We start from the raw sequence: 24,817 nt of genomic DNA on the forward strand, positions 1-24,817 counted from the left end.
GAAATAAGGAAAAAAATTTCTGAGAGCAACTAATGCTACTACAAGTTAGCCTCAGCAGTGTATCTGTTGAGGCTAACTTGTAGTTAGGGATACACAGAGATTGATCATACTAAGAAAGAACACCAAACACTGCAGGCTTTAGCCCCATTGTGTGAATCCCCTAGCAATTCAACTTCCCTCTTTCTTTCTTGCTAAGTCCCAGGAGATGTTATGAGTAAATAAAAGCTGATGCCCTCTTAATCACCCTTCAACGCTTCCCACTTGATCAGTTTTAGTGGTGCTGAAAAGCAGTGCCAGTAACGCCATAACTGTGTTCCACAGCAGCTGCCCAATTGACCACTTCTCAGCATAGTTTTCCTGAAGAAGAGGAAGCTATCTGGAGTCTGCTAGGAACAAGCTTTATATATATAAATGCATATAGTAATATATATAAATTGCATTTTCTCTCTGTGCAGTCCAGTCACCAAGCCCGTACAAACTTAATGGATAATATCTCAGGTAAGGGGCATGACTGGCTGCGTAGTTACCAGAGGAAGTTTAAAGGGTGTGAACGCTCCTTCAACCTTTCCTGCCTGTCATTCTGAAACTTTCTCTGTCAGACAGCCCCATCTGTCACTCAGGAACTACATCTGATTGCCTGTTTATTTTCTCACTTGGGGTTGAGGTCACTCACCCTCCTTTTAGCTAATCAGAGGAGACAGTAGTAATCAAAGCACAATACCTGTGCTCCGGGGATGTCTTTTTTGAATAGTCTCTCTGTATGCTGTTCTGGAAATCTTGCAAAGCAATGTAGACATGTACAACCAGAGGAAAAGAACAGGGGAAAAGGTTTAGTTTGAGATCCAGCTAGAGGAAAAAAAGTATTGCTCAATCTATAAGCTACCTGGAAAAACAGGTGTAATATTTACTGAGGAATTTCTCATGTGTGACAAGAAAAATATCACCAAGTTTATTAAATGGTAGCCTTTCACAGGATAATTCAATGGATGTCCTAGCACAGATGTAAAGAGCAAAAAGGAGTTGAAAGGGCTTATTTTTCAAAACAGCAAAACAGCCTCCTGACTGCTCAGTGTTCTTAAGGGACTACCCATAAGACAACGTGCCAGTCTGCATGGAGTTATTAATTTTGCTCTCTACATTTCCTCTACTAGATACCTTTGTTAGGCTCTGATAAACAGCATTAAATAGCTGTCAGGTCCTGCCTTCAAAATTAGTGCATTATAGCATCTACTAAAGCTGTTCCTGTGGAACAGGTTCTGAAAAAGATCTTTATACTCTGGATGAGATATTTGTATCTGAAGGAAAGAGCAATGAAAGAACAACTGGGTTCAGGGAGAGAAGAAGTGTCTGCCTTGTTTGCCCTTTTTCCAATTGTGTAGGGGGCTGGCAGTTTGCCTTACCTTGCAGACCCTTGCTCATCTTGAAAAGATTTAAAGCACACTAGTACCAGCCTGGTCTCTCAAGACTGATTTCTCTCTGCAATGCTTTTGTGATGAATCATGCATTACTATGATTAGCAGAGAGAGGTACAATTACTTTTTTGCAGCCGTGGCTGGTAAAGGATTATCTGGAAGCCCAGATGTGACAGAGGTGGAAAAAGCATCTTCTGGGACATGAAGGGAATGGAGAGATGGAAACTGTTGCATTTACAGTTAAAAAAAGAAACAAAGAAAAAGGAAAAAAAGAAATTGAAGAGGGGAACAGGAGAAAGACTTGTAAATGAATGCTACCAGGAACAGGGCCCTGACTGAACTGGACCTTCCCTCCAAGCAAGTATGACTCTTCTCATGCATAAGAACCTGCTTATCAGCAACTCTTTGTAACAGATGGTACCCCCTCAAGAGCAATTAAAAAAAAAAAAATAATGAAGGAGACACTGAAAGATACTGAAGAAGAAAAACAAGTTATCCTGGAGAAGGTTTAATATTACCAAGCAACTGAAAAGTGCCTGTCAAAATTGAAAGGAAGCAGGGTGGGGAGACAGAGTGGAAGAGAATGTAATTAAGAAGAGGAGAGCATTGGCCAGCTGCCTGGTAGCCCCCACATGGTCTGCATTCTTGGAAAAGACAGCAACCAGCTTCTTCCTAATGCAGTTTGTTTTTAACCAGCTTGAAGAAGGACACTGAGACGATACCAATGTCGTAAGAGCCTTTGAAGTTCAAGTCCTCAATGGAGAGGAAATAAAATTTTAAACGGCACAAAAGTGTAACAAACCATTTTTTATTTCTATAGTGTAAACAACAGTAATCTTTTGATGCCCTTAATATCTTTTCCTTGTTTCCCAATAATCTCTCATTTTTTTCATTGCCAAGGCATGAATGCCTCCAGTACTTCTAAACTTCTATCAGTCTTTGTGGACCAGGATTGCTTATACAATATAGTCTCTTGTAGGTGGCAGGGCAGCTTATCTGAAAGGTCCAAGCAAAGGTTTGGTGCTTGCACTGTTAAAACCAAAGGTGCACCTACAGTCAAAGCGGTAACCACAGAATCCTGGAATGGTATGGCTTGAAATGGACCTTCAAGGTCATCTGGATCATTTCAACTCCCCTTTCGTGGGCAGGGACACCCTTCTACTAGACCAGGCTGTTCAGAGCCCCATCCAGCCTGGCCTTGAACACTACCGGGGCTGAGGCATCCACAACTGCTCTGGGCAACATATTCCAGCGCCTCACCACACTGTAAATCCATAAAAGGTTTCTTCCTAATATTCGATCTAAACCTGCCCTCTTTTGGTTTGAAAACGGAGAGGCTACTCTCACTTGTCCTAAAAATGTGGCCCAGACTAGCCCACCACTGAAATCACTCAAATCATGCTGATCTGAGCGTGAATCTCAGACTAACAGGACGGACTGAGGAGTGGGCTGACGCGCTGGTCCCATTTCCCTTCGATTTGACTAGAAACCCTCACTGACAGGCAATCACAAAACTATTAGGTTGGAAAATACCCCTGAGCATCCAGACCACGGACCTCGCTCACGCTTTCTCCAGGAGAAGGAGAAAAGAGACCTTGTCCTCCCGCCTGGTCCCACCCCGCGGGGCCGGGCACGCCCGGACAGCTCCGTGCTGGGCTCTGCGGACTCCCCCGCTCCGAGCCCCGCTGCCGGGGCGGCGGGCGGGCGGACGGACGGACGGATGGATGGACGGACTGACGGACGGGATGGAGGGAACAGAAGGAGAAGGAAGACATGGAGGGAGGGAGCGGCGCTCCTCTGCTGCCCTCTGCTGCGAGGCCCCGCGCCGCTGCGCTCCCTCCTGCTCCCGGGAGAGCTCAGCTCCTGCAGTCGGGAGCCGGGAACGCCGCTGGGGGAGAGGCCATGCCGCCCTGTCCCTGATGGAGCGGCTAAACAGGGGTACCTGCAGGGACAGAGGCCGGTCCAGGAGGTGGAAATACATTACTGACACATTTGAGGGGTCAAAACTTGCCCCCCCTGTGCTGCCAGAGCAAACCTGAATTTAGCAGTGTTGTCCATTTTATACCTGAAGATGATTAACGCCGATGACTAACGCCCCTAATTAAGAGTTCTGAGCGAGGAGAAACTACGAATTTGACAGGTTTTGTGATGTTATTGAAATGATATTTATTGAAACTTAAGCGGCCCCTAGGAATGCCGCATCATTCTGGGCGAGCTGGAAGGGCACAGGGACAGCGGAGCCGGGATGCTGCCAGCCCTCCGGCACGGCTCTCCCTGCATCCCGAGGGCGCTGGCACACAGGCGACATGCGAGGCCATGAGCACTCGTGGCACAGTTTTTATTTGCCTCCAACTTCCATGGGCTGAAAGCCATTTGAGGACTTTCCCCCCGAGCAAAGCGCTCGGTACAGTGCCGCAGGTGCGTGAGGCTCTTCCCGGCCTTCCCGAGCGTCGCTGTACCGAGGTCAGCACTGCTCAGGTGCCAGAGAGGCCGAGTACCGCTCCGGTCCCTCCCTGTCCCCTCCCTGTCCCTCCTGTCCTTGTCCCCTCCTGCTCCTCTCTCCCGCTCCCGCCTCAGGCGCGCACCGGCGCTGCTGAAGGCGGGGCCTTCCCTTAGCCCCGCCCCTTCAGCGCAGGCCCATAGGGCCGCTGCCAATCAACGCGTCCCGCCTTTCCTTCCCGCTGCTGGCCGAGCAACGGATTGCGGCGGCCATCGATTCCCTCGGCTTGCCCTGCCGCCCCGGTGCCAGGCACATCCCCGGTCTCAGTGCTGAGCACATCCCGGTTCCGGTGCCGGTCCCTGGTCCTGGCCGGGGCATGTAGGAGGACGCGCGGCCGAAGGTAGCCGGGTAGCACCGCCGCCTGTCGCCTGCAAGGGCGGGCGCAGCCGCCACCGCGGCCCTGTAGCTGTAGGCGTTCCCCGGGGAGACCGGGAAGAGGCACGGCTGCTCCCCGCCTGCCCCCCGCCCGCCACCGGTCCCGCCCGGCTCTCCGTGCCTTTGGCGTGTGCCTGCCCGTGCCGCGGGGCCATGGAGCGTGCGTTCACGCCGCTGGAATGCCTCCTGCCCGCCGGTACGGTACCTCCCGCCCCAGCGCGCCCGGCAGCCGAGGGAGGCAGGGTCTGGGCGGCCGCGCCTCCCGCCCCGACCCTGCCTCCCGCCCCGACCCTGCCTCCGCCGCCCCGCCGAGCTCCCCCGAGCTGCGGAAACAGCGCCATGTGTCCGCCCCGCTCAGGCTGAGTATTGGGCTCACTCCAGCGGTTTGGTACCGTGTTAACCCGCTCTGCAGTCCAAATTGTCATTTAAACCCCGAGCCCTCCGGGTTCAGTCGGTGCTTTCCGGTTTGCTGCCGCTGTTTTCTCGGCTTGGCCGGGCAGAGCGCTGGGGTGTCGCCTGTCTGTCCCATATCTCCTCGCTGCCCCCTGGGAGAAAGGGTCCCCGGCTTGGCATCCATCCCCCGTGTGCCTTTGGCTCCCCGCCTCCTGCCCTCTGCTTTGCCCTAGAGCCACCCTTGCACCTTGCCTTGCCCTTCAGTTCTGCACAGTAAAGCTTTCAGGGTTTTCTTTGGCTTTCTCAAGCTACCCAACAGCATTGTGGTTTTGATACTATTCTTGAGACCTGAGAGGTGAGCTTTATTAATATGTATCATTAACCTTATTACATGTCTAAAGCATGGAGCACCTGTAATAAGCACAGACTTATCCAAGGGCTTGGAGTAGGCACCTCTTCTTGACTCTGTGTTTGCACAGAGTCTATCTAATTCAGTAGGATCCAATTTGTTGTTCGGTGACACAATTATAAACAGTAAATATTTTTACCCTTCTATAACGTGACTTAAAAGCTGCATAAAAATCTTTTTGGCATAGCAGCTGAATTCTAACTGACACTGCTCTTTTCTACTGTGTTGTGGCACAGACACCAGCTGCTGCATTTAGGTAACTGTTGTTATTTATTTACTAGTAAGATCTGTAGGAAGGGCAGAGTTTAACAGAATGCTTACTTTCAACAATTCAGTGCATTTTACAGCTAGCATTTTAAGAGCATGTTTAAATTCATTCCACTATGATACATTTTTTAAAGTCACGCTTTGCTCTGATTCTTAAAAACTTCAGAATATGGTCAAAACTGCTAACAGGTAAAGCTGCACTCAAGGTATTCTTGCCAGAAATGTGTATTTGACAGTGTGTGGATGTGGACTGTTGCTTTGGGAGGAAAGAGGGAATGAGCACGTAGGTGAGATTTTAATGGGTGAACTTTGATTCATTGTGACATGATGTCCTCTTGTATACAATAAGTGATTATTAACTATGTAATAAGGCCAAGCAAAAAGCTGCCTTTAGTTAAGAGGACTGGAGGGCTTACCCTATGAGGACAGGCTGACAAAATTGGGCCTTTCAAGCTGGAGAAGAGGTTGCTGTGAGGTTGTGTGGAGACCTCATACCAAGCGCCCAGTATCTGAAGGGGCCTATGGGGAAACCATAGAGGAACTCTCCATCCAGAGCTGTAGTGATAGGACAAGGAGTAATGGGCTCAAATTCAAAGAGGGGAGATTTAGATTGTAGATACTAGGAAGAAATTCTTTACTGTGAGGGTAGTGAGACACTGGAACAGGTTGCCCAAAGAGGCTGTGGATGGTCCAACCCTGACACTGTTCAGGACTATGTTGGATAAGGCCTTGAGCAACCTGATTTAGTGGGTGGTCTCCCTATCCACGGCAGGGAAGATTGGAACTAGGTAATCTATAATGTCCATTCCAACCCCTTAACCTCTTGTAATTCTATAAATTTATCCCTGTGGGAGTACCAGCATTGCTGTTTGTATTATAACTTAGTTGTCTTTGGTAGACATTGTACAATGATAGGGCTACCATATATCCTCAGTCTCCAGGAGCTGCCTGTCTTTTTCTTTGGTTATGCCTGGTTAGATTTGAAGATTGGAGATGATTGTTCAGTTTTCTTGTGACCCACAGCCTTCTCATACCAGAGGCTCCAGCTGGATGTACAGAAGCCTGCTTCTCTGAAAGAAAAGTCTGCTGCTTGCCTACAGATCAGTTGGTTATACAGGCTGTGCCTGTAAAATGCACAGTGGGACTTCATCAGGACCCTTGTCATCATTACACACATTCATTACCAACTGAATTAGCCTGCTCAAAGTATTCAATGCTGAGCAGATTCATTTGGCAATTCCACCATTTAAACTCTGGTATCCTACTTGGGGAACTCAGAAATAAGGTTTTCAAAATTGGATAGGTAAAATGAGCCTCCCAATTTCTTCTGGAGAAAGTAGCTACTGGTAGTTCCTCCATCTGTTTGCTTCATTGGGATAGGTATTTAAGTGCCCAAATACTATAAAGCTAATCAATGAAGAACATGGCACTTCTTAGAAGCTAAACATGAGCTTACAAAATGAACCCTTTTGAGGCCATTGAAGCACTCTGGGCCTTGCTCCTTTCCTTCAATACTAGAAATAGCATTATGTATACCAATGCGTGACTGTGTTTATGGTGGGGACACTGTGAAAGATTCACCAGCTATGTTTGAAAATTATTCATTACTTTGTTTCTGTGTTTGAAGGTGTACAGAAATTACTCTTTTATTGATACAGGATAGAGTAAAACACTCTCAGGTTTTAGAACATTATAATATTAGATACCTGAATTGGAATTTCAGGGCCATGTATACCTTGATAATTTTAGTCAATGCAGTTAGAGTGAGTTCTTAGATTGTACATCTGTCTCTCTCTGTCTCACCTGATTGATGTTCAAGTAGGAGATATTTGAGAACTGCTGTGCTAACTAGTATGCTCAGGGACTTTGAACATTATTCAGTCAAACAGCTGGAGCACAGTTGAAAATCACCATACTACAGTTAGAACACCATGCTGTGGACTTCAGAACTATGTTGATTTGCTTAACATAGTTCAGAACAGGTAACAAGATAGAGTTTAAAGTGGGATTGAGTCTAAATTTATGTCTTGCACAGTGAAAAAAAATATTTTCATTTCCTCATGGAAGGAAACCTTTAAAGAGTCTCACAGAAGGCTCCACCACAGAGACCTGTACACTGTATGAAAGGGTCAGGCAGAAGCTTCACAGGCAAGGCTCTTGTAGAAGGTTCATAATGATGTCACACTACAGCCTGTGAGTTCATGACAAGAGTAGCTTTGTTTATCTGGAGCATCCTTTGGCAGACTTGACATTTCCCTCCCGCTGTGTGTACCCTTCTCTTGCACTGTCATTGCTTCCTGCTGCTTGTCCCAGACTGTGCTGCAGGCACTTCTGCAGAGAGACAAGTGTTTCTAATTTATTATTTTAATACCATGAACTTTGGGAGCTGAGTGTGCTGTGCTTGTGACTGCTTAACAGTGGAAGTACTGTAGCATCCTCTAATAAGGTTGCCCCTGAATACCACTTGAGATTTTGAGAAGGGCAGAGTGCCAGTTTCCCAGGCTGTGTTTTCTCACAGGGAACGTTTTACATTGCCTGCCGTAGCATGGCCTGGATTCTTGCTCATCTCCAGATGTGATTAAACATTCCTTGCCTTGCCTAGTCCTTAAAGTGTGGCTCAGTATTGGTTTTATCAAGTGGAGTGATGCAGAAGGAGAATATATTCCTCAGTTTATAATCCAACAGCTCCCAGTGTGAGTGTTTTGCCTTGTAGAGGTGGAGGGGCTACAAAGAAGTGGCAAATCTTATTTATCCCTCTGCTCTCTTCTGTGCCTTGCTGAGGGTATGTTGGAGCTGAGCTTGCTCTGAGTGACAGGGAGCCTGTGCTACTGTCACACAGAGCAAGCTGTGTGTGGGTTTCCCTGTCCCCACTTCTCCATGCCCCGAGTCAAATGCACTGCTGGATTACACTGTATTCAGAGCTGGTGGTTAAGATGTGGTTTGCTCTGAGGTGAGTGTGCTGCCTTTATCTCACTGAAGCGAGATCATCTATATGCCATGAGAGACAGATCCACAACGTATAGGACAAAGACTGCTTCAGAATTTTGGAGAAAATATATAGTCATCTCTTTGTGCAAAGGGACTATAAAATCCTGCATTGAATTTAAAGCAAAGAGAACAAGAGGAACCAGCAATATGCTCTGAATGCTCTTCCATCGTTCTGCAAGCTTGATTGTCTCTTGCTTTACTCTATGTCTTCTGGAAATGTTACTGGCTGTAAATGAGTTACCTCTGAAAGGATTGTATCACCATATTCCTTTTAAATGCCTGGAGCTTGAACTTCTTCCTTAATGTTCCCTTTTATCTGACACTAAGGATTCAAAGTTATTTTGTGAAACAGTGACATGTTTGCCATTCAATGCATGACCTCCAGCCTGGTGCAGGTGCCAATGACTGTTTTAATGTCCCTTTACTAGAGCTCTCCATGGTATCTATGGTGCATTATCTTGCCACCCAATTCACAAAACTCTGTGATAGAAATCAAGACAGTTGTGGGGCTAGAAAATCAACCTGCTGGTCTCTGTTAGTTTCTGAATATTAAAGGTGTATGGAAAAGGTGTGGGGTCCAAAACTATTGGATAGCTCTTCAGTTTTGCAGGATTTGTGCCACAGCTGTTGGGTCAGGCTAGTGAAGTTTTCAGGTGAATCAGGTAATTCAAAAGCTGTTACTGAATTCACTTAAACTGAAAAAGTGTTAACAGGGGTGTCAGTTCTTCTAAAAGTACTACTGGCATTCCTTAATAAAATTAGGAAGCGCTTCCATATGGCTGTTACATTGTTCTGTCTTTTTAACCTAAATACTTTCAAAATGGTTTTTTATTTTTCTGTCAGTGTTGCTGACCCACTCTTATTCTTCATTTCATTTAAGTAGCAACACCGTTAATCTAGTCTAGTTACCTGAAACTCATTACTTTGTTTTTGAAGTAGCTCTTAATATTCAGCTACTGAGACCCTGCTGCTTGCTAATCTGCTGTGCTGGGTCAGCATTTGTTTTGTAAGTATTTCTGTGTAGATTACTTACAGGTGCACTTATGAGTGAAATATTACAGGCAGAACGGCATTTAAAAGACACATTCATTGTTAACCTCGCCACTTTCTTTTAGATTTTTGCTTTCACTCATGGAAAGCTTTTGGAGTTTGTTTTTGTTTTTGTTTTTAAATGCTTTCTCTGCAGGTATGTTATTTGGAATGGGGTAACAAGGCATCTTTAACCATTTTGACAAGGCACATGTAACCATTGGAGCTAATAGGAAAATTAATAGATGTTTACTTATTTTTGACTTGGTTTTGTACACACACAGGGCCACCTTTTGAAACGTGTTGTCTTCAGTTGCTGTTTATGTGGATGTTGGATTCTCATGTTCTGCAGTGTCTGCACTGATCATTCTGTATCTTGCCGTCACAGATAGGGCATAGCTCTCTTTTGAGTGGGAATATGATGGTGGAGGGGTCTGAAGTCATCTCAAAAAACACGAAAAGCAAAAAAAAAAAAGAACAAACCAAAAACTAAAACAAAATCCACCTCCAAAAGGACCACAAATAAGCAGCGTAACAAAAAGAACCCCAAACCAAAAAAAAAAAAATCTTCCAGACCTCATAGAGTATGAGAGCAATAATGATGTTACTGGAATTTCTGAGACAAAAACATTCATTACTGTTTGCCCAGGTAATAAAGCACCTGGATAAATTAAATTCCTTTTGGAAGGTCTTGTTATTTTCCATCAGCTGAGGCTTAAAGCTAGGAAATACACAAACTGATCTTCTGTGGTCTTTTTTTTTCCTTCTTCTTTTTTCTCATCTCTCTTTTTTTTTTTCTTTTTTTCCTCCTGTGTTTTAAGGAGATAAGGAAATGGGAAATCCACTTGTTCCAGTCATCAAATGTTCATGTTGCTTCTATCCAATTACATGTGTGCAGGACCCCTGAAAACCATTTAAACTTGTTGGTGTTATAAGAGCAAAATATTAATCTTAAGAAGGTACAGGTAGTCAAAGAGAATAGTGGACTTTCAGCTTTTGTTTCTCCTCTGCTGTATTCACTTGCATGTCTCTCATGAGTCCTTAAAACACTACAGCACTTTCACAGCACCTTCAGCATTATGCTATATCTGAAATCTGTGTGTATACATACATATATATATATATATATAGCTAGTTATACTTTCTGGAAGTGGAAAACAGGAAAGGCTTTGTTTGTTTTTTATCCTGTTTACAAAGCTCATCTAAGTTTGATTTATGGAAAAATTGAATATGAAGCATAGAAATGAAACACTTTATTTACTCAGGAGAAAACAGAACACTGGTAGATTTCAGATTTTTCAAGATCCAGAATAACAAATCCCAGGCATCCTTATGGATTTGCTGTAGGTTTGGACATCCTTAGATATTAATCAAAGCTTAATCTTTGTAGAAAATAGCTGCATCAAGAATGGAACTTAAAATCAAAGTCTTAAAAAAAGCAAACTAAAAAACACCCAAGTGAAGAAGCCACCTGGAAACAAGTTAAAGGATTAGAAGCTTCTTTTCATTAGTCAGTTCTCATCAGCTTTCACTTCTAATGCATTTTAGGTTTGGATGTAAGCTCAGGGGTTAGGACCTTTAATAACAATGCTGTTAACTTTGTCCAAGGAAATTACTAGTTACAAATGTAACAATTTTTTTTTTTTCTGTGTGACATAAAAATAACCGTGCCCATCTCAAAGTACCATTGTCGAAGAATATGGATAAAAGGAGGGGGGATGCTTCTCTCCCTCTGCCTTCCAACCAACCAAAAACCCCAGATTAGCAAATAAACCAACAAACCGCAGAACCAACCCACAAATAAAATCCCATCAACCCAATAGTAGATCTTATCCAGTACAAAAATGTAGTAAATCAACAGGAGAGAACTCAGATGTGTACAACTGCTTTTTGGTACAGCGCAGAACATTTCCTATCTCTGATTTCTACACAGAGAGGGGAATTTGCAGTGTGTCCAGCAAGGTTAATTAATTTGATCTATAGCCAAATAACTTCAAGATGGAAAAGAACTGAATATCAGTTGTCCCTTCCACCAGAGTATAGCTGAAATATAACCAGTTCTTCAGATTTTTGCCTTGCATTTTTCTGTAAAATATAGCTGTGGTGAATTAGATGTGACTTTATGGAAACAGGTTCTCCATTCCATTCAGGTCTGACCTTAAACATGAGGAATATGATTAACAGTGTTTGTGTAGTATTGCCTTTGCAAAATTAAAAAGAGAATTGAGAATTTAAAGTTTTACAGGGATGTTCTGTTAGTTAAATTTTACATAGAGAGCACACTTAGTAGCTTTTGGGTTGCTTTAAATTAAATCTATTGCTGTATATCCAACAGCAGTTGAAGCTGCTGGAAGGCTTTTCCTGTCATTTCCTAGCTTTGAATTTTATTTTGAATGGCAGTTGAATTTTCACAGTGCTAGTGATGATTCTTTGTAGCTTATGTTGATGGATTGTCTGCCAGGCTTCCTCTCTGGCAGAACAGGAGCTGGAGGGATGTATGTGTTTATCAGGCCAATTGAAGTAAATAGGAAGCTGGCCAATGAATTCAGTAGGAGCAGAACCTGTACCCTCACCATTTATTTATTTATTCTGTAGTTGTGACTGGTGGTGTGGGTTCTGTTTGGCTTTATTTCTTGTTTTCTTCTTGCTGTAGCTCTTTTTTTTCTGGTCTGTCCTTTACCCCAAATTATCTGGTCAACACTGATACTGGGCAACACAGCAATAAGTGAGTAGTTAAGAAGTATTTATATGTACAGTTTTTGACCAGATTGTTCAGTGTCTTTGGTGGTAAGAACTGTCTGTGTGTCTGACAGAAGGAAGTTGGCTTTACTGCCAAAGGAAAATATATTGATGTTACAAAACACTGGGAACTCGACTAGAAATCTTTGCCTTCCATGACAGTGTCAGTAAGGGTGTCTGTGGACTTGCTTGGTGCACACACAGCAAAGTGTGTCAGGAAAGGCATTCTTTCTTCTATTTCTTGTTTCTCTTTTTTTCCTCACAGACACAATTATGTATTCTGTATAAGTGTAGATGAAAGAGGAGAACTCAAGCACCAGTACAGGTTGGGGGCTGACCTACTAGAGAGCAGCTCTGCTGAGAAGGACCTGGGAGTCTTGGCGGATGACAAGTTGATGGTGAGCCCTTGTGGCCAGGTGAGCCAATGGTATTGTGGGGTGCATCAGGAATACTGTGCCCAGCAGGTCAAGAGAACTGATCCTGCCCCTCTATTCAGCCCCAGTGGTGCCACATCTGGAGTGCTGTGTCCATTTCTGGGATCCACAGTACAAGAAAAACATGGAACTACTTGTCCAGTGAAAGATGATCAGGGGTCTGAAATGTGTCTTAGGAGGACAGACTGTGAGAGCTGGGCCTGTTTCATCTGGAGAAGAAACTAAGAGGGGATCTTATTAATGCATATAAATGTCTCAAAGTGGGGTGCCCAAGAGAGTGATGCCAGACTCTTTTCAGTGGCCCCCAGTGGCAGAACAAAGAGCAATGGCCATAAACTAAAACACAAGTAGCACCAGCTCAACATAAGAAAGAACTTCTTTATATTGAGGGTGGCAGAAACCTGGAACAGGCTTCCTGCAAAGGTTGTGGAGTCTCCTCTATGGAGATATTCAAATTGTGCCTGCATGAGTTCCTATGTAACTTGCTCTAGGTGACCCTCCCTTGGCAGGATGCTTGGCCTAAATGATCTCCAGAGGTCCATTCCAACCTTAACGATTCTGTGGTTCAGCTTTCGTAGAAGAAGGGCGCTCGTATGTCAGTGAAATCTGTGTGTGAGATTTATTTACTTCTGTAATTATAGCTAATTTAAGTGTGGCAAGCAAAGCACTGACCCGTAGACCAGAGCTAAGGCTTAAGGTCTAATTTTCAGGATGAGTTAAAAGGCTGTTGGTTTGAAGCTGCACCTGGGCACTTTTTCAGCAGGTGATGTGGCTTAAATCACTCAAAACATTCCTGGGGTTGACATGTGTCACAGCTGTGAAAAAAGCATCAGTCTCCAGGTGCTCAATTTTGAGACTTTGTACTCTTTATGAGAATTATGTATGGGGAAATCCTGGAGGCTGAGGTAAGGTTTGTACCAGGGAGTTTAACCTGTGCATCAGTAATACTTACAAGGCATCAAGATCTCTGTGTGCTTTAAATGTAACCGACAGCCTCTAATGCAGATATTTTGAGTTGGGTAACACTTTCATTTCAGGAAATTAGTGTTCTACAAGCTGTAGAGGGTAAAGCACAGCCTTGTGAGTATAGCCTGTGTCCTCATATGGGCATTGTTTCCCTGTCCTCATTGTTTCCCTGTTCAGTTTACCAATATGCTTAATAAGCATCTAAGCAGTGTTTTGCCATACTGTAAATCCAAAAGAGAAAACATGTTAGAGGGCAGCTTGAGAGTCAAGCAGCTAAAGATCTGCTGCTTGGACACTTGGAGTGCCAGAAGAAGTGGTGCAGTGTCTTAGCTGCTGGAGGTGCAACAAAAATAGCTCTTGGGCAATGTGTGATCACCTCATTTCATAGTGAGTCAACCTGGGCACAGTGGAGGTGATTAAGCTCTGATATGAAAGTGTTTGTCTCCATATTTGCATTTCCTGCTACAAATGGAAAATTTGCCTTTCAAGTTTCCTAAAGAAGAACCTGATTTATTCTTAAAAAAACACAGCAAGAAAGAAGGAAAGGAGACAATACCGAGGAAACATTTGTTAAGAGCAAGTTAATGTTTGGCTTTCTGGACTCTGCACAGCAGCGTTCTTGAAAGGTACAGCCACAAGATTTTGCCTCAAACTGATGACTCTGCTGTCATGAGACCCCCTCTGGAGTACTGTGTCCAGCTCTGGTGACCCCAGAATGAGGACATGGATCTGCTGGAGGGCCACAAAGATGATCAAGGTGTTGGAACACCTCCCCTATGAAAATAGGCTGAGAGACCTAGGATTGTACAGCCTGGAGCAGAGAAGTCTCTGGGCAGACCTTACAGCAACCTCTAAGCTTCCCAGTACTTCAAGGGGCTTTACAAGAGAGCTGGTGAGGGACTTTTTCCAGGGACATGTAATAGGACAAGGGGGAATGGGTTTAAAGTGAAAGGGGGTAAGTTTAGATTGTGTTTGAGGAGGAAACTCTTGACTGTGACAGTGGTGAGGCACTGGAATAAGATGCCCAGAAAAGTTGTGGGTGCCCCATCCCTGAAAGTGTTCAGGGCTAGGTTGGATGAGGCCCTGAGTAACCTGGTCTAGTGGAATGTGTCCCTGCTCATTTCAGGGGGGCTGGAACTAGGTGATTTTTAAGGTGCTTCCAACCTCAACCCTTCTATGATTCTATGATGTAATTTTCACTGTAGATTAGTGTTATCTTCAGTTCTGTCTTCTTGGGATGCTGTGTGTTCCTGCTGTTATCAAGAGTGCCTTCCTATTAGCTCTGCTTTCTTTGCACAGAATCCACTGTGGGAGTGACATTTAGTACTGTACACACAGGGTTTGAGCCTTTCTAATGACTTTGGTAGCTATGAACAGAGGATTTAAATGGTCATTTTGTAGCTGTGGGAAATAAAATCACTGATACCAGATGTTCTTCCTTGAACTGACTTGTTGGTAGGGTTTTTGCTTGGAAACTCTATCAGTTAGTTCCCTGTGCCTCTGTTTGCATTACTGTTCTTATGTACTGGTTAGCAGTAATGCTGCTGCTGTATTTACCTGATTATTAGTAACAGGTTTTGTCGCTTGACCTTGTGGAAGAGTTTCTTATTTTCTCTTAGTCTGCTATCCTGCCATAAGATCCTAAGTTAAGTTTTTGTGCCAGCAAAAATGTTTAAGTCAGTAGGAAGTTTGATCTGCTGTGTAATGTTTTTGCTGTGTTTCTGTGACCATGTTTGTCTTTTATTTGTTTCTCCTCGCACCCACAGCTGCCATAGTTGTGTTGACAAAGCCCCAGGTGTACACCCAGTTACACAGAAAGCAGTTGCTGCTTGGGAGGAGCAATAGCAGAGCTAGACAAAAGAAAAAAAAGGTTCCCTTCCTTCAGTGTATACAATACTCCAAGAGCAGGGTTTTCTGACAGCAACATGGACAGAGTGTGTTGTAACATGGACATGCTTGGCATGTCTCTTTTCACTGCAGCAGGCTGTCTTCCCTGCTGATGAAGTGTGAAGTGTGTGTGAAATTATCTGTCAGTGTCTGGCGTCCCCAGAGAGGACAGGGAGTGATGAGAGCTGGGTTGTGGCCTTGGGTACCACTTGGTGGCGATGCCCATATGGCGTGGGAGAGGGAGTGCTTCCAAGGGGGTCACAGCAGATGTTTTGATGGCATACTTGTTACCAAAAGCTTTGTGTCAGCCAGCTCCTGTAAGGGGGGTTGGAGCTGTCCCAGGGATGCACTTAAGGAGGAATGCTCTTTAGGTAACACAGTGTAATCTGTTATTTGCACTGGATTTAGCTGTATTTTGTCAGGCAGACAAAGGTATTTGTAAGATGCAGAGGTTGGACATAGGAGCCAAACAAATTCATACCTGAATCAGGTACTGATCTTTAACATGGGAAAGAATAACCAACCATTTGAATAATGTACCTACAGGAACACTGATGTACAATCTGCCTAAGTCAGTTGCAACTCAGCTTGAAACCAGAATGAGTTTCAGGCTATCGTTTATGCAAAAGGCTAAACTAGATTGTCACAGTGATCCTTTCTGGCCTCTTAGTCTATAAATTTGAAACACTTGGCCTGGCAAAGGAGAGACTTATTTTCCTTTCTCTTTAAGTAGAATGGACAGACTTGCGAGGAAAGAGAGGAATGGGTATATCTGGAGATGGGTATATCCTGCAGTATGAAGTGGCTAGTCATGTGAAACAAAGGAGGTGTTGGAGAACAAGGAACAGATTTCAGAGCTCTTGCAATGGAATTCAGAAATTCAGAGGGTGGTACTTCTTCCTTATATCTTGAGTAAATTGTGTTTTTAAAATGGGAAAAAAAACCCCAACCCGAAACACCCAAAAGCCCTGTAATATTTTGTTATTGTTCCAAAGTATCACGAAGAAGTTACTGCAGTAAGATTTTACTACACACTGTACTGAATTTACTGTTGGTTACCGTGAGCTATCAAAAGCTTTGAAATTATTTCCATAGAATCTATTCTTATTTATCTATAAATATTATAATTGTGAATCCCACAAGGAGAAAAAAAAAAGCTTGGATTTAGGCAGTGAAATGAATAGTTATGCTAAACTTATATAACATTATGCACAACTATTCTGTTTCTTGCTGGATTTACATTTCTTGAATACATTTGCTGAAATAAATAGCCAGTTTCCTTTGAGAGCAGAGTTGGAACTGAATAAATGTAAGGCCTCCAAATATTAACAAAGGGGCTGAACTCTAAACCAGTGTAGTTATACAGCCCATATAATGTAAATTAGAACAGTAGGGAGGAAATCTAAAGTGAATACATAGGAAGAGATAGTAATATTTTGAGAGAGTTTATAAACTTCTGGTTTTGTAATCTTGTCCTTTGCTGTTTAGTCTTTGCTTTTCTTCTTTTCCCCAAGCATCAAATACATATGGAAAATGTACATTTTATAATATAAATACTAGGTAAAAGGAATTTTGTAACTTCTCTTGAGAGAAGGAGCCATGAAAAGAGGAGAATTTAGGAAGGAGATCCTGCTGTTCTATTCAGTGAAAGAACCTTGGCAGCTCACAGTGTATCTGTACAGAATTGTCCTATTCATAGTCTCCCCAAGAGCATACATAACAGACCTTGGAAATATGCACCAATTCTATTGCAGTTGGGTAAGAAATGAATTTCAGCTATAGCAAAGATGGCTTGAGTTAGATATTTGGGGAAAAACATGTAAGTAGCAGGAGGAAGCACTGGAATACATTATTTGAGAAGATGAAGTCCCTGTTGCTAGGAGCCTTTCCTTTTTCAAGGGTACATCAAGAAGAATGAAGTAGAATCAGATAGACACCTGATTCTACTTAGGGGCAGAAGAATAAACCAAATGTACAAAACTTCAATGTACAAAACTGCAGGAGACTGAGATGGGAATTTAAGAAACATATCTCTAGAGTCAGAGGCAGTTACATGTGTGCATGTTGATCTCAGAAGGTAGGACAGGCCATTTCTGCACACATTCTCCATCAGGTAATCAGACTGGCTTCACCTGGGCTACTCAGCCCAGTAGGATTTGTTCTTGTGGTCTATAGTGTTCATACTGCAAATTAGTGATGCTTTCTTCTGCAGTGCAGTAATAACATTTCTTTTTAGCTAAATCACAGCTGATGTCAAAAGTTCACAAACATGTGAAAAGAGGTATGAGGATTGAAGCTCCCTAAGTTCTGAAGTAAGGAGTGAAAACTGTTTAGAAATTGCTATGAGTTGGCCAGATGGTGAAATCTGTCTCTGTAATTTCATTTGATCTGTTTCCATACTGCTGATAATAAGCACTTGAATTTGTAGAGGTTTCAGAGGGATTACCTTGGAAAAAACCCTGAACATTTTCAAATTCTCATATATTATTAGTTTTTACAGGTGATCTTTCATACTGATGAGAAACACAAGTGTGTTCTATAGGCTGTGATGAATTTTCTAGGAATATGCTTTCTCTTGATGTCCAAAAGGGACTATAAATTTTCAAAAAGAAAGCTTCTTTCAGATAATAGCTCCTAATTGTTTTTTTCAAAGGCTCCAATTATGTGTTTCCAAGGGTAAAAATCAGCAAAATAATGCATCTGCAAAGAGTTTTTCTATTGTTTAATCTACTTTATAGTGAAAGAGTTAATATATTTAGTTTTCATGCATATCACTCTTGAGAAAAAATCTGCTGTCACTGTAGTTTCTATAGTCATTATCTCCAGTGAGAAAGTGTGTCTCAAGTCACAGGATTTCTGTTGAGTTGAGGTACATCAGTTGTGGAATGTCTGCATCGTGTTCATCTGCTGCATTGGCAGATGGCTGAGGTGAACATCTACCCTCTCTTCAGCTTTAAAAATCAGAACTGGTGGCAGCTTTGTCAAAACATGTCAGCATTTGAGGGGTGGTGTGCAACAAACCACTGGCTCCACAACACATTCTTGGCACACAAACTGGGGCTTTGAAACAAGCTATATTCTTGCTGTACAGCTGGGGGTTTTGGTGGGAGTTTTTTTTTGTTTGTTGTGTTTTTTAGTTGTTATATACATAAAGTTTGAGCTACTAACCTGCAGCAGTTAGGGGAAGGGTGTGACACTGAAATGTTTTCGGTGATACCTCACATCAAGAGATGTGTCCTTTGCTTACATTGTGATTTTTGCTTAAGTTTGTGAAATGACAGTGCTTAGTAACTCATAACAACTGCTTTGTAGAAATTAAATGCTTACAGATCACAAGGGGAGAGCAGGAGGCTGGGGAGGACTATTTCTTGTACTATTATATCCCAAGTTCCTGGTAGTCTGGAGTAGCAGAAGCTATAGTTGATTTCCCTAGGGAAGGAAAGAGGGGTAGTAGTAGTGCTGGTTTTTCTGCTACTCTCTCACAGTAGGCTGGGATCGTAGATGGCAGAGAAGGTAGTGTCATAAAACTGAGGGAAGAAATGAAGCAAGATGCAGGAAAAAATGTGAGTAATCTCTAATGACTTGATGATTTGGATTTACTTGGTAGATGCCAAAAGCTATTCTTTTTATTAAGAAAAGACAACATCCTGCCTGAGAGGACAAAGATGACTTTTCATTGTTTAGGGGCATAAAACTAGTTTTCCTGATGATTATTCTTGACATCTTGTCATTCATGCTGTGGGCTTCCTTAGAGGTTAGAAGCAAATGGCCTATCTCTTGTGAGAGTGAAACATGAATGGGATGTGTTTAAGGATTGAAATGTGCTCACATTGGCACCAAATCCTAAAATGATGATGTTGGAATTCCTGAATAAGATGACAGGGAACAGTATGAGATACATAGGATATGTTACAGAGGCAGACACAGTCAACTTCTCTGAATGTAATGCAGAAAAGTCTCTATTAAGAAGGCATTTATATGCACCTAATACTTCTGAAGTTTAGGTTTAACTAGAAGGGTGAACTTTAAATGTATTATTGCCCTATTTTTTCACACCCTCAAGTCCTCACAGGACATCTGTGGTAGAGGAGGTAGATGACAAAACAGTATTCATGTCTTGAATGCTTTAACATCTCATCTTGCAGAGAGCAGCCTCCTGTCTAAGCCTGGCACTTCATGGTGTCTGCTCTACATGGAGGTGCCCAGAGCCTGTGCTGAGGCACAGCTTATACAGCACTGACAGCCAAAAAAGAGCAGCTAAAATAGCACAGACACAGAATAGGTATTTTGCAGATCATTACACATCTATAGAAATTCAAAAGATAGCTGAAACAGGATATGTTGTTCTACAAACCTGATAATTCATTTTCATTTTTGACATCCTAGTGCTTTACAACATTTTGTATGTATTAGGGAGGGTTTGTTCTGACACTACAGATGTTCATTCGAGTTCACTCTTTCTCAGCTATTAAGTACAAAGTTGTCATTTTTTTTCTTCATAACCATGAAATATATTTTTGGCCTTAAACATTAATATTGCTAGTTATTCCACTTTTATGCAATTGTCTCTGGAAAAGGCTTTTGTGTGCTGCACTAACAGTTGGATTTTGTCAGTTTTTTCATTTCTAATTATCATGAACCTGAAGGTGCATAGGTTTCTTTCCCAAGTCCTATGATGCATAATACTGGGTAAGCTTTTAACCTTGTTTTGCCTTAGTTCCTCCTCAAATTGGAGGCAATTATACTTTCTGAAATACTATATTGAAAAGTTCAGAAGTTTAGCCAATTGTAAGGGCACTTTTTTTCCTTTCTTTTAATGTTCATGTCAATTGTTGGTTTTAATATTATGCTGTTTGCTTAGAACCTAAAGGACATTCCTTAAATTCTTGCAGAAAGGATGTCATTGCTATTTCTTAGATTAAAGCCTCTGCTTCTGACAGTTTGAATGCCACCATCAGAAACATAGCAAATACAGTTCAACAGATGTAGTATAAAAAATATACAGGTCCAACCAAGATTTTTTGGCTTGTTTTTCTGAGATAGTCTGTTCATAACATTGCTGATTTGACTGCTGTTTTCAATTCATGATACAGCAGATTACAAAATCTGTGACAAAATCACAGTATTTTTAGGAAAGATCATTCAGAATATTATGATATTTAGGAGCTAAATTAAGAATTCTGTCCTTTCAGAGGTAATCTGACCATTGTGGAAATGCAGCTGACTGCTGATGGGCCTCTGGCATTTCATGACAATATTTATATAAACCTAGAGCAAGCTCTGCTTTTTTAAGCAAAGCAAAGAAAAGAGACTCATTTGGTTTGGGGATTATACCACCAGCCCATGACACAGTGTTAAATGTGATGTGTCTTTTTGAGTGACCTTTATCTTAACTTTAATATTTCATAACCTCTTTGGGGAAGCTGTTTTATCTGATTCTTTCATGTGTGAAAATTTACTTTACCATCCTTTAGCGTCTTTTATGCTGTTTAAATGGATATTTATGTTGCTACATTAATAATAGTGTTATGAACAGACCTGACTTTTTGGGTATTTAAAATGCTTTTACAATATTAGAACAGTACTTATACCATTTGTGTGATGAAAAATTCTGTCAATCACAAGTAAAGATGAGATCAAAGATGCTGGGATTAGAAATCCTTTTTTGAAAGTCACGAGTTTTAAATAATAAGTACTTTTCTTATTAAGTGTTTAGTTGCTGAGAGAGAATGCAGGAACAGCACCTGTAGCCTCTTTTGAAGGTTCAGATTCCCAGTCCTTTCAGAATGAGGCACTGTAGGTGGAAATAATTGGAAAATAACCTTGAAGGTTTCTGTGCCTATTTGAGTGTGAATGGATGTATGTCAGACCTAATTAGGCCTACTGAGAAAAACATAAATGTCAATCGTTTTTTGCCAAATGCATCCAGCTTCTTTTGAGATTGTGAATGGGGTCCAGTGAGCATACAGCCTGCTTAATGTCACCTTTCTGTCTTAGGTCTTTAATTCTGTCCCCTGTGATAGATGGCATTTGATTTTTCTTGAAAACAAAGTCAAAGAACTTGAAAGTAGACATTGCCACTCCAGTGCTTGCTTAGCTGATGTGTCCACATATAACTTAATGCAGAGTATTCCATGAAAATGGTCATTATTTTACCTCCCAGTGCTCCATAGGATTTAACTAAATCACAAAGCTCTGTTTCTTTTGTTGGAAACTTGATAATCCCTCCAAGTGCCTTGTTGAACCTATTTTTTTTTCTATAGCTATGATTTTATCAAATCGTTTTAGAAGTATGAAATGCATATCTGTTTTTAACCATGATTGTATGTAAAAGGATCTTCTCCCCTGAGTTACCTTGGGGTGCACCTATTGTGTACACTTGTATTAATCTTCTTGGTAAGTGAGTTTCTGTGGCATTGCTGGGTCATCATAGAATATGTACTGTCTTTCAAATCTTTTCTCTCTGAGTGGGTTCTTAAGACATATTTCTAAAATTCCAGCTGTGTGCTCCTGTAGTTTGCTAGAAATAAGTAAGTTTCCCTGGGGAATTCCTTAAGAGCATACTAGGAATAAAAATTATATTGTCTAGAAGTGGCATCACTCAGTCTGTAGAGTCTCTGATTGTGCTGGCAAGGTGCTTTTAAATTTGTTTGGGGAATTTGGAGAGAACTCGCAGTTTAATATTGTCCACATAAGAAAGTTTTATTAAAAGGCATGAGCCCCACTGGGTGAGTAAACTTTTGCAAATCCCTTTATGGACTCTATTTTGTTATGTGAAAGCAGCTTCATTCATCTTAAATGTGTCCCTAAGCAAAAGAACTAAAAAATCCTCAACTAAAGCAAAATTATGGGAAGCTGAAGAAAGAGTATCCATGCAGCTTTTTATCCAAAAATAATTAAGCTGTTGAAAAGCATACCTTCCAGATATCTATTCAGCATTTTCTTGGAGGCAGTCCCTTACTGGGACTGGACAAGGGAGGGGCAAGTCTTTAATTTTCCAATGCTAGCATTCATATCATCGAAATCAGAAGAAAAATCATAAAATGTCTCATTTTGACCCCAGTTTGAATAATAGGCTGAAATTTTGGTAACTGTTCACATACATGGCTTGTCACTAGAAAACTTAAGATTTGAGCAACTGACTCCCTGCTTTCAGTGTCTCACTTTCTAGAGATCAGGCAGTCCATGGAACTAAGTTCTGTGCCTTGCAGTTCTCAGAGAAGTGCGTGTGATTCAGCAAACATGTGGCCAGTGCTTGTAGCACTACATGGTCTAGAGATTCCCCTGTACATTGTGCTTCTGCTGCTAGAGTTTGGTAGTGATTTGTATGTGATTGTCTGTGATTCAGATTAGCAAAGTAACTGCCACACTTCTGAGGGTTGAGACTTTCTCTTTGCAGACCTGGTCATTGATAGTAAGTGTATAGGCTGACTAATATACAGAGTGTGTATAGGCTGGCTAATTGGAATTAAAAGGGTAATTACTGGGAAAATGCTTATTCCTTTTCTCTTGAAAACACACTGTTCAACAAAGTCATTATTAAGCAGTTGTATTTTATACAACGTTACAGGTTTTCTTGATGTTATGTGGACAATGCCCTCAGTTTGTCAAAGGCTAAATTAGCAAGGGATGTTTCTGGATAACAGAAGAGGGTTTTGTTATCTGTTTGCATTTCTTGCATGTTCTGCAGTTAGGGAACGTTGCTTTTAGGATGCTCTGTTATTACTTTCTTTGTTGTTGCTCTCCTTATTTCTGAAAATTTTCCAAAGTTATTCCATATTATCTCATTATATTTTTCTGAGCGTGAGGGATGCATTATTAAGGCAGACTAGCAAACACTATGTAAAAGGAATTAAAACCTGTATTTGCATTGAAATACATCCTGAAATATGAGGCCTCTAGGATAGGGGAAATTAATAGGGATAGGGGACTAGTTCTTATTAAAAAGAATTCACATACTAGTTCCAAGACAACAGCTAGGATATTTGTAGTACAAACTATGAAAAAAGAGCAAAGAGAAGCAGCAAGGGAAGGTGAGATGTCTGTGGTCAGCACCATGCTTAGTAAATATGGCATGCAAACCCTTAACTGCCAGTCCATGCCTGTGGAATTGTGGCACCTGGTGAGTCTGAGAGGTTTTTAAGGATAATATATAGTGAACTTTTCATAAAACTGGAATAGTTTAACTAAAAGCATTGGAAATTCTCATCTGGCTGATAGGTCTTTTAGGCTGAAATCATTGCAGGACATCCATGAACAAAGACATGAACAGGATGTCAGTACTGACAGAGAGGAGCCAGCAGCAGAGGGTAAGGACAGCATCATCATCGGATAATGATGCTAGGAGTGGGATTGTTCAAAACAGCAGGAGGAGAGTTTTGAAAGTGAATAAGCAGTAAAGAAAAAACAAGGAAATACTTGGAAAGCAAAATAAAAGATGGAGACAGACACATGAAAGATGGTGAGTGACTTCCATGAGGAACATGTCGGCATTGTTAACCGGGGTCTTGAAACCATTCGATTCTATGCTTCAAAAGCCCGCCTGAAACAAGGGGAGTAAAGTGTTAGTATGCAGTCCCACCTGGTGATGACAGAGTAAGAAAGACTGTTTATTGCATACAATGTCTTTAAGTCTAAATCCCCTGTTGTTTTATCAGGTTATGTGTATTGAACAGAAATGTGTAAGCAGAATTGGACTTGGCATCTGTCATGCTTCTGTAGTGTCAGAGAAGTATTTTGTGAAACAATACAAGCTAATAGCTATAGATTTCATTTGCTCCATTGTTGCATGTGCCTGCAACATTCCTTGGAGAAGAATCTTCCCTTTAAGCATTACAGATTCTTCAGAATGATTACCTGCATAGCACAGCTTACTGCTTTTTCAGTACTCACTCTGTTTGCAATTACACCCATGCCTTTTAGTTTTGTTTCTGGTGCCCATAAAATCTCTTTCTAGTCTTAAAAAATAGCAGACCAATCCATGCCTCGAAGGAGAATGGATCTTTCAGATTTTTAGCATGTGCAAAAATGATAAACTAACACACTGTTCAGATTCTTTATAGGTGCGGTGGCTTTGGACAGATTGTTTGGATTTTGAGCCTGTGAACTCTTTAGGCCTTTTAATTTGTTCAATTTTATTTTCATATTCATATCTAAATTTTCATTTCACTTTTAATTAGTTTCATTATATTTGATGGCAAAATGTTGCTTTATCTTCACTGTTAATAGTCTAATTGTTTCTCTTGCCTTAAGTAATATCTCGTTAACTTTATAACCCATCTTTTACACATCATCTACAGAATTAATTTCCCATGCATGTAGTTGTATTGTCTGCAGCATCTTTCCAAAAACTTTCTCAATTAGCATTTTTATTGTTGTATTTCTTTCTTGTCTGTAAGAATTAAGCTGAGAAGCCTGT

The 24,817-nt window shown here is 41.7% G+C and overlaps 1 protein-coding gene across 2 annotated transcripts in view; it reads left to right on the forward strand.

Moving 5' to 3' along the window:
• Positions 1 to 4,081: 4,081 nt before the first annotated feature.
• Positions 4,082 to 24,817, forward strand: part of TPK1 (thiamin pyrophosphokinase 1) — a 302,429-nt gene continuing 281,693 nt past the window's right edge. For both annotated transcript variants that reach the window (XM_030943875.1, XM_030943876.1), the window contains exon 1: positions 4,082 to 4,483. In XM_030943875.1, coding sequence (XP_030799735.1) covers positions 4,441 to 4,483 — 43 coding nt within the window. In that variant the 5' untranslated portion in view covers positions 4,082 to 4,440. The remainder of the gene's footprint in view (positions 4,484 to 24,817) is intronic.

This window comes from Camarhynchus parvulus, chromosome 2, assembly GCF_901933205.1.
Source record: "Camarhynchus parvulus chromosome 2, STF_HiC, whole genome shotgun sequence".
NCBI classification, from domain to species: domain Eukaryota; kingdom Metazoa; phylum Chordata; class Aves; order Passeriformes; family Thraupidae; genus Camarhynchus; species Camarhynchus parvulus.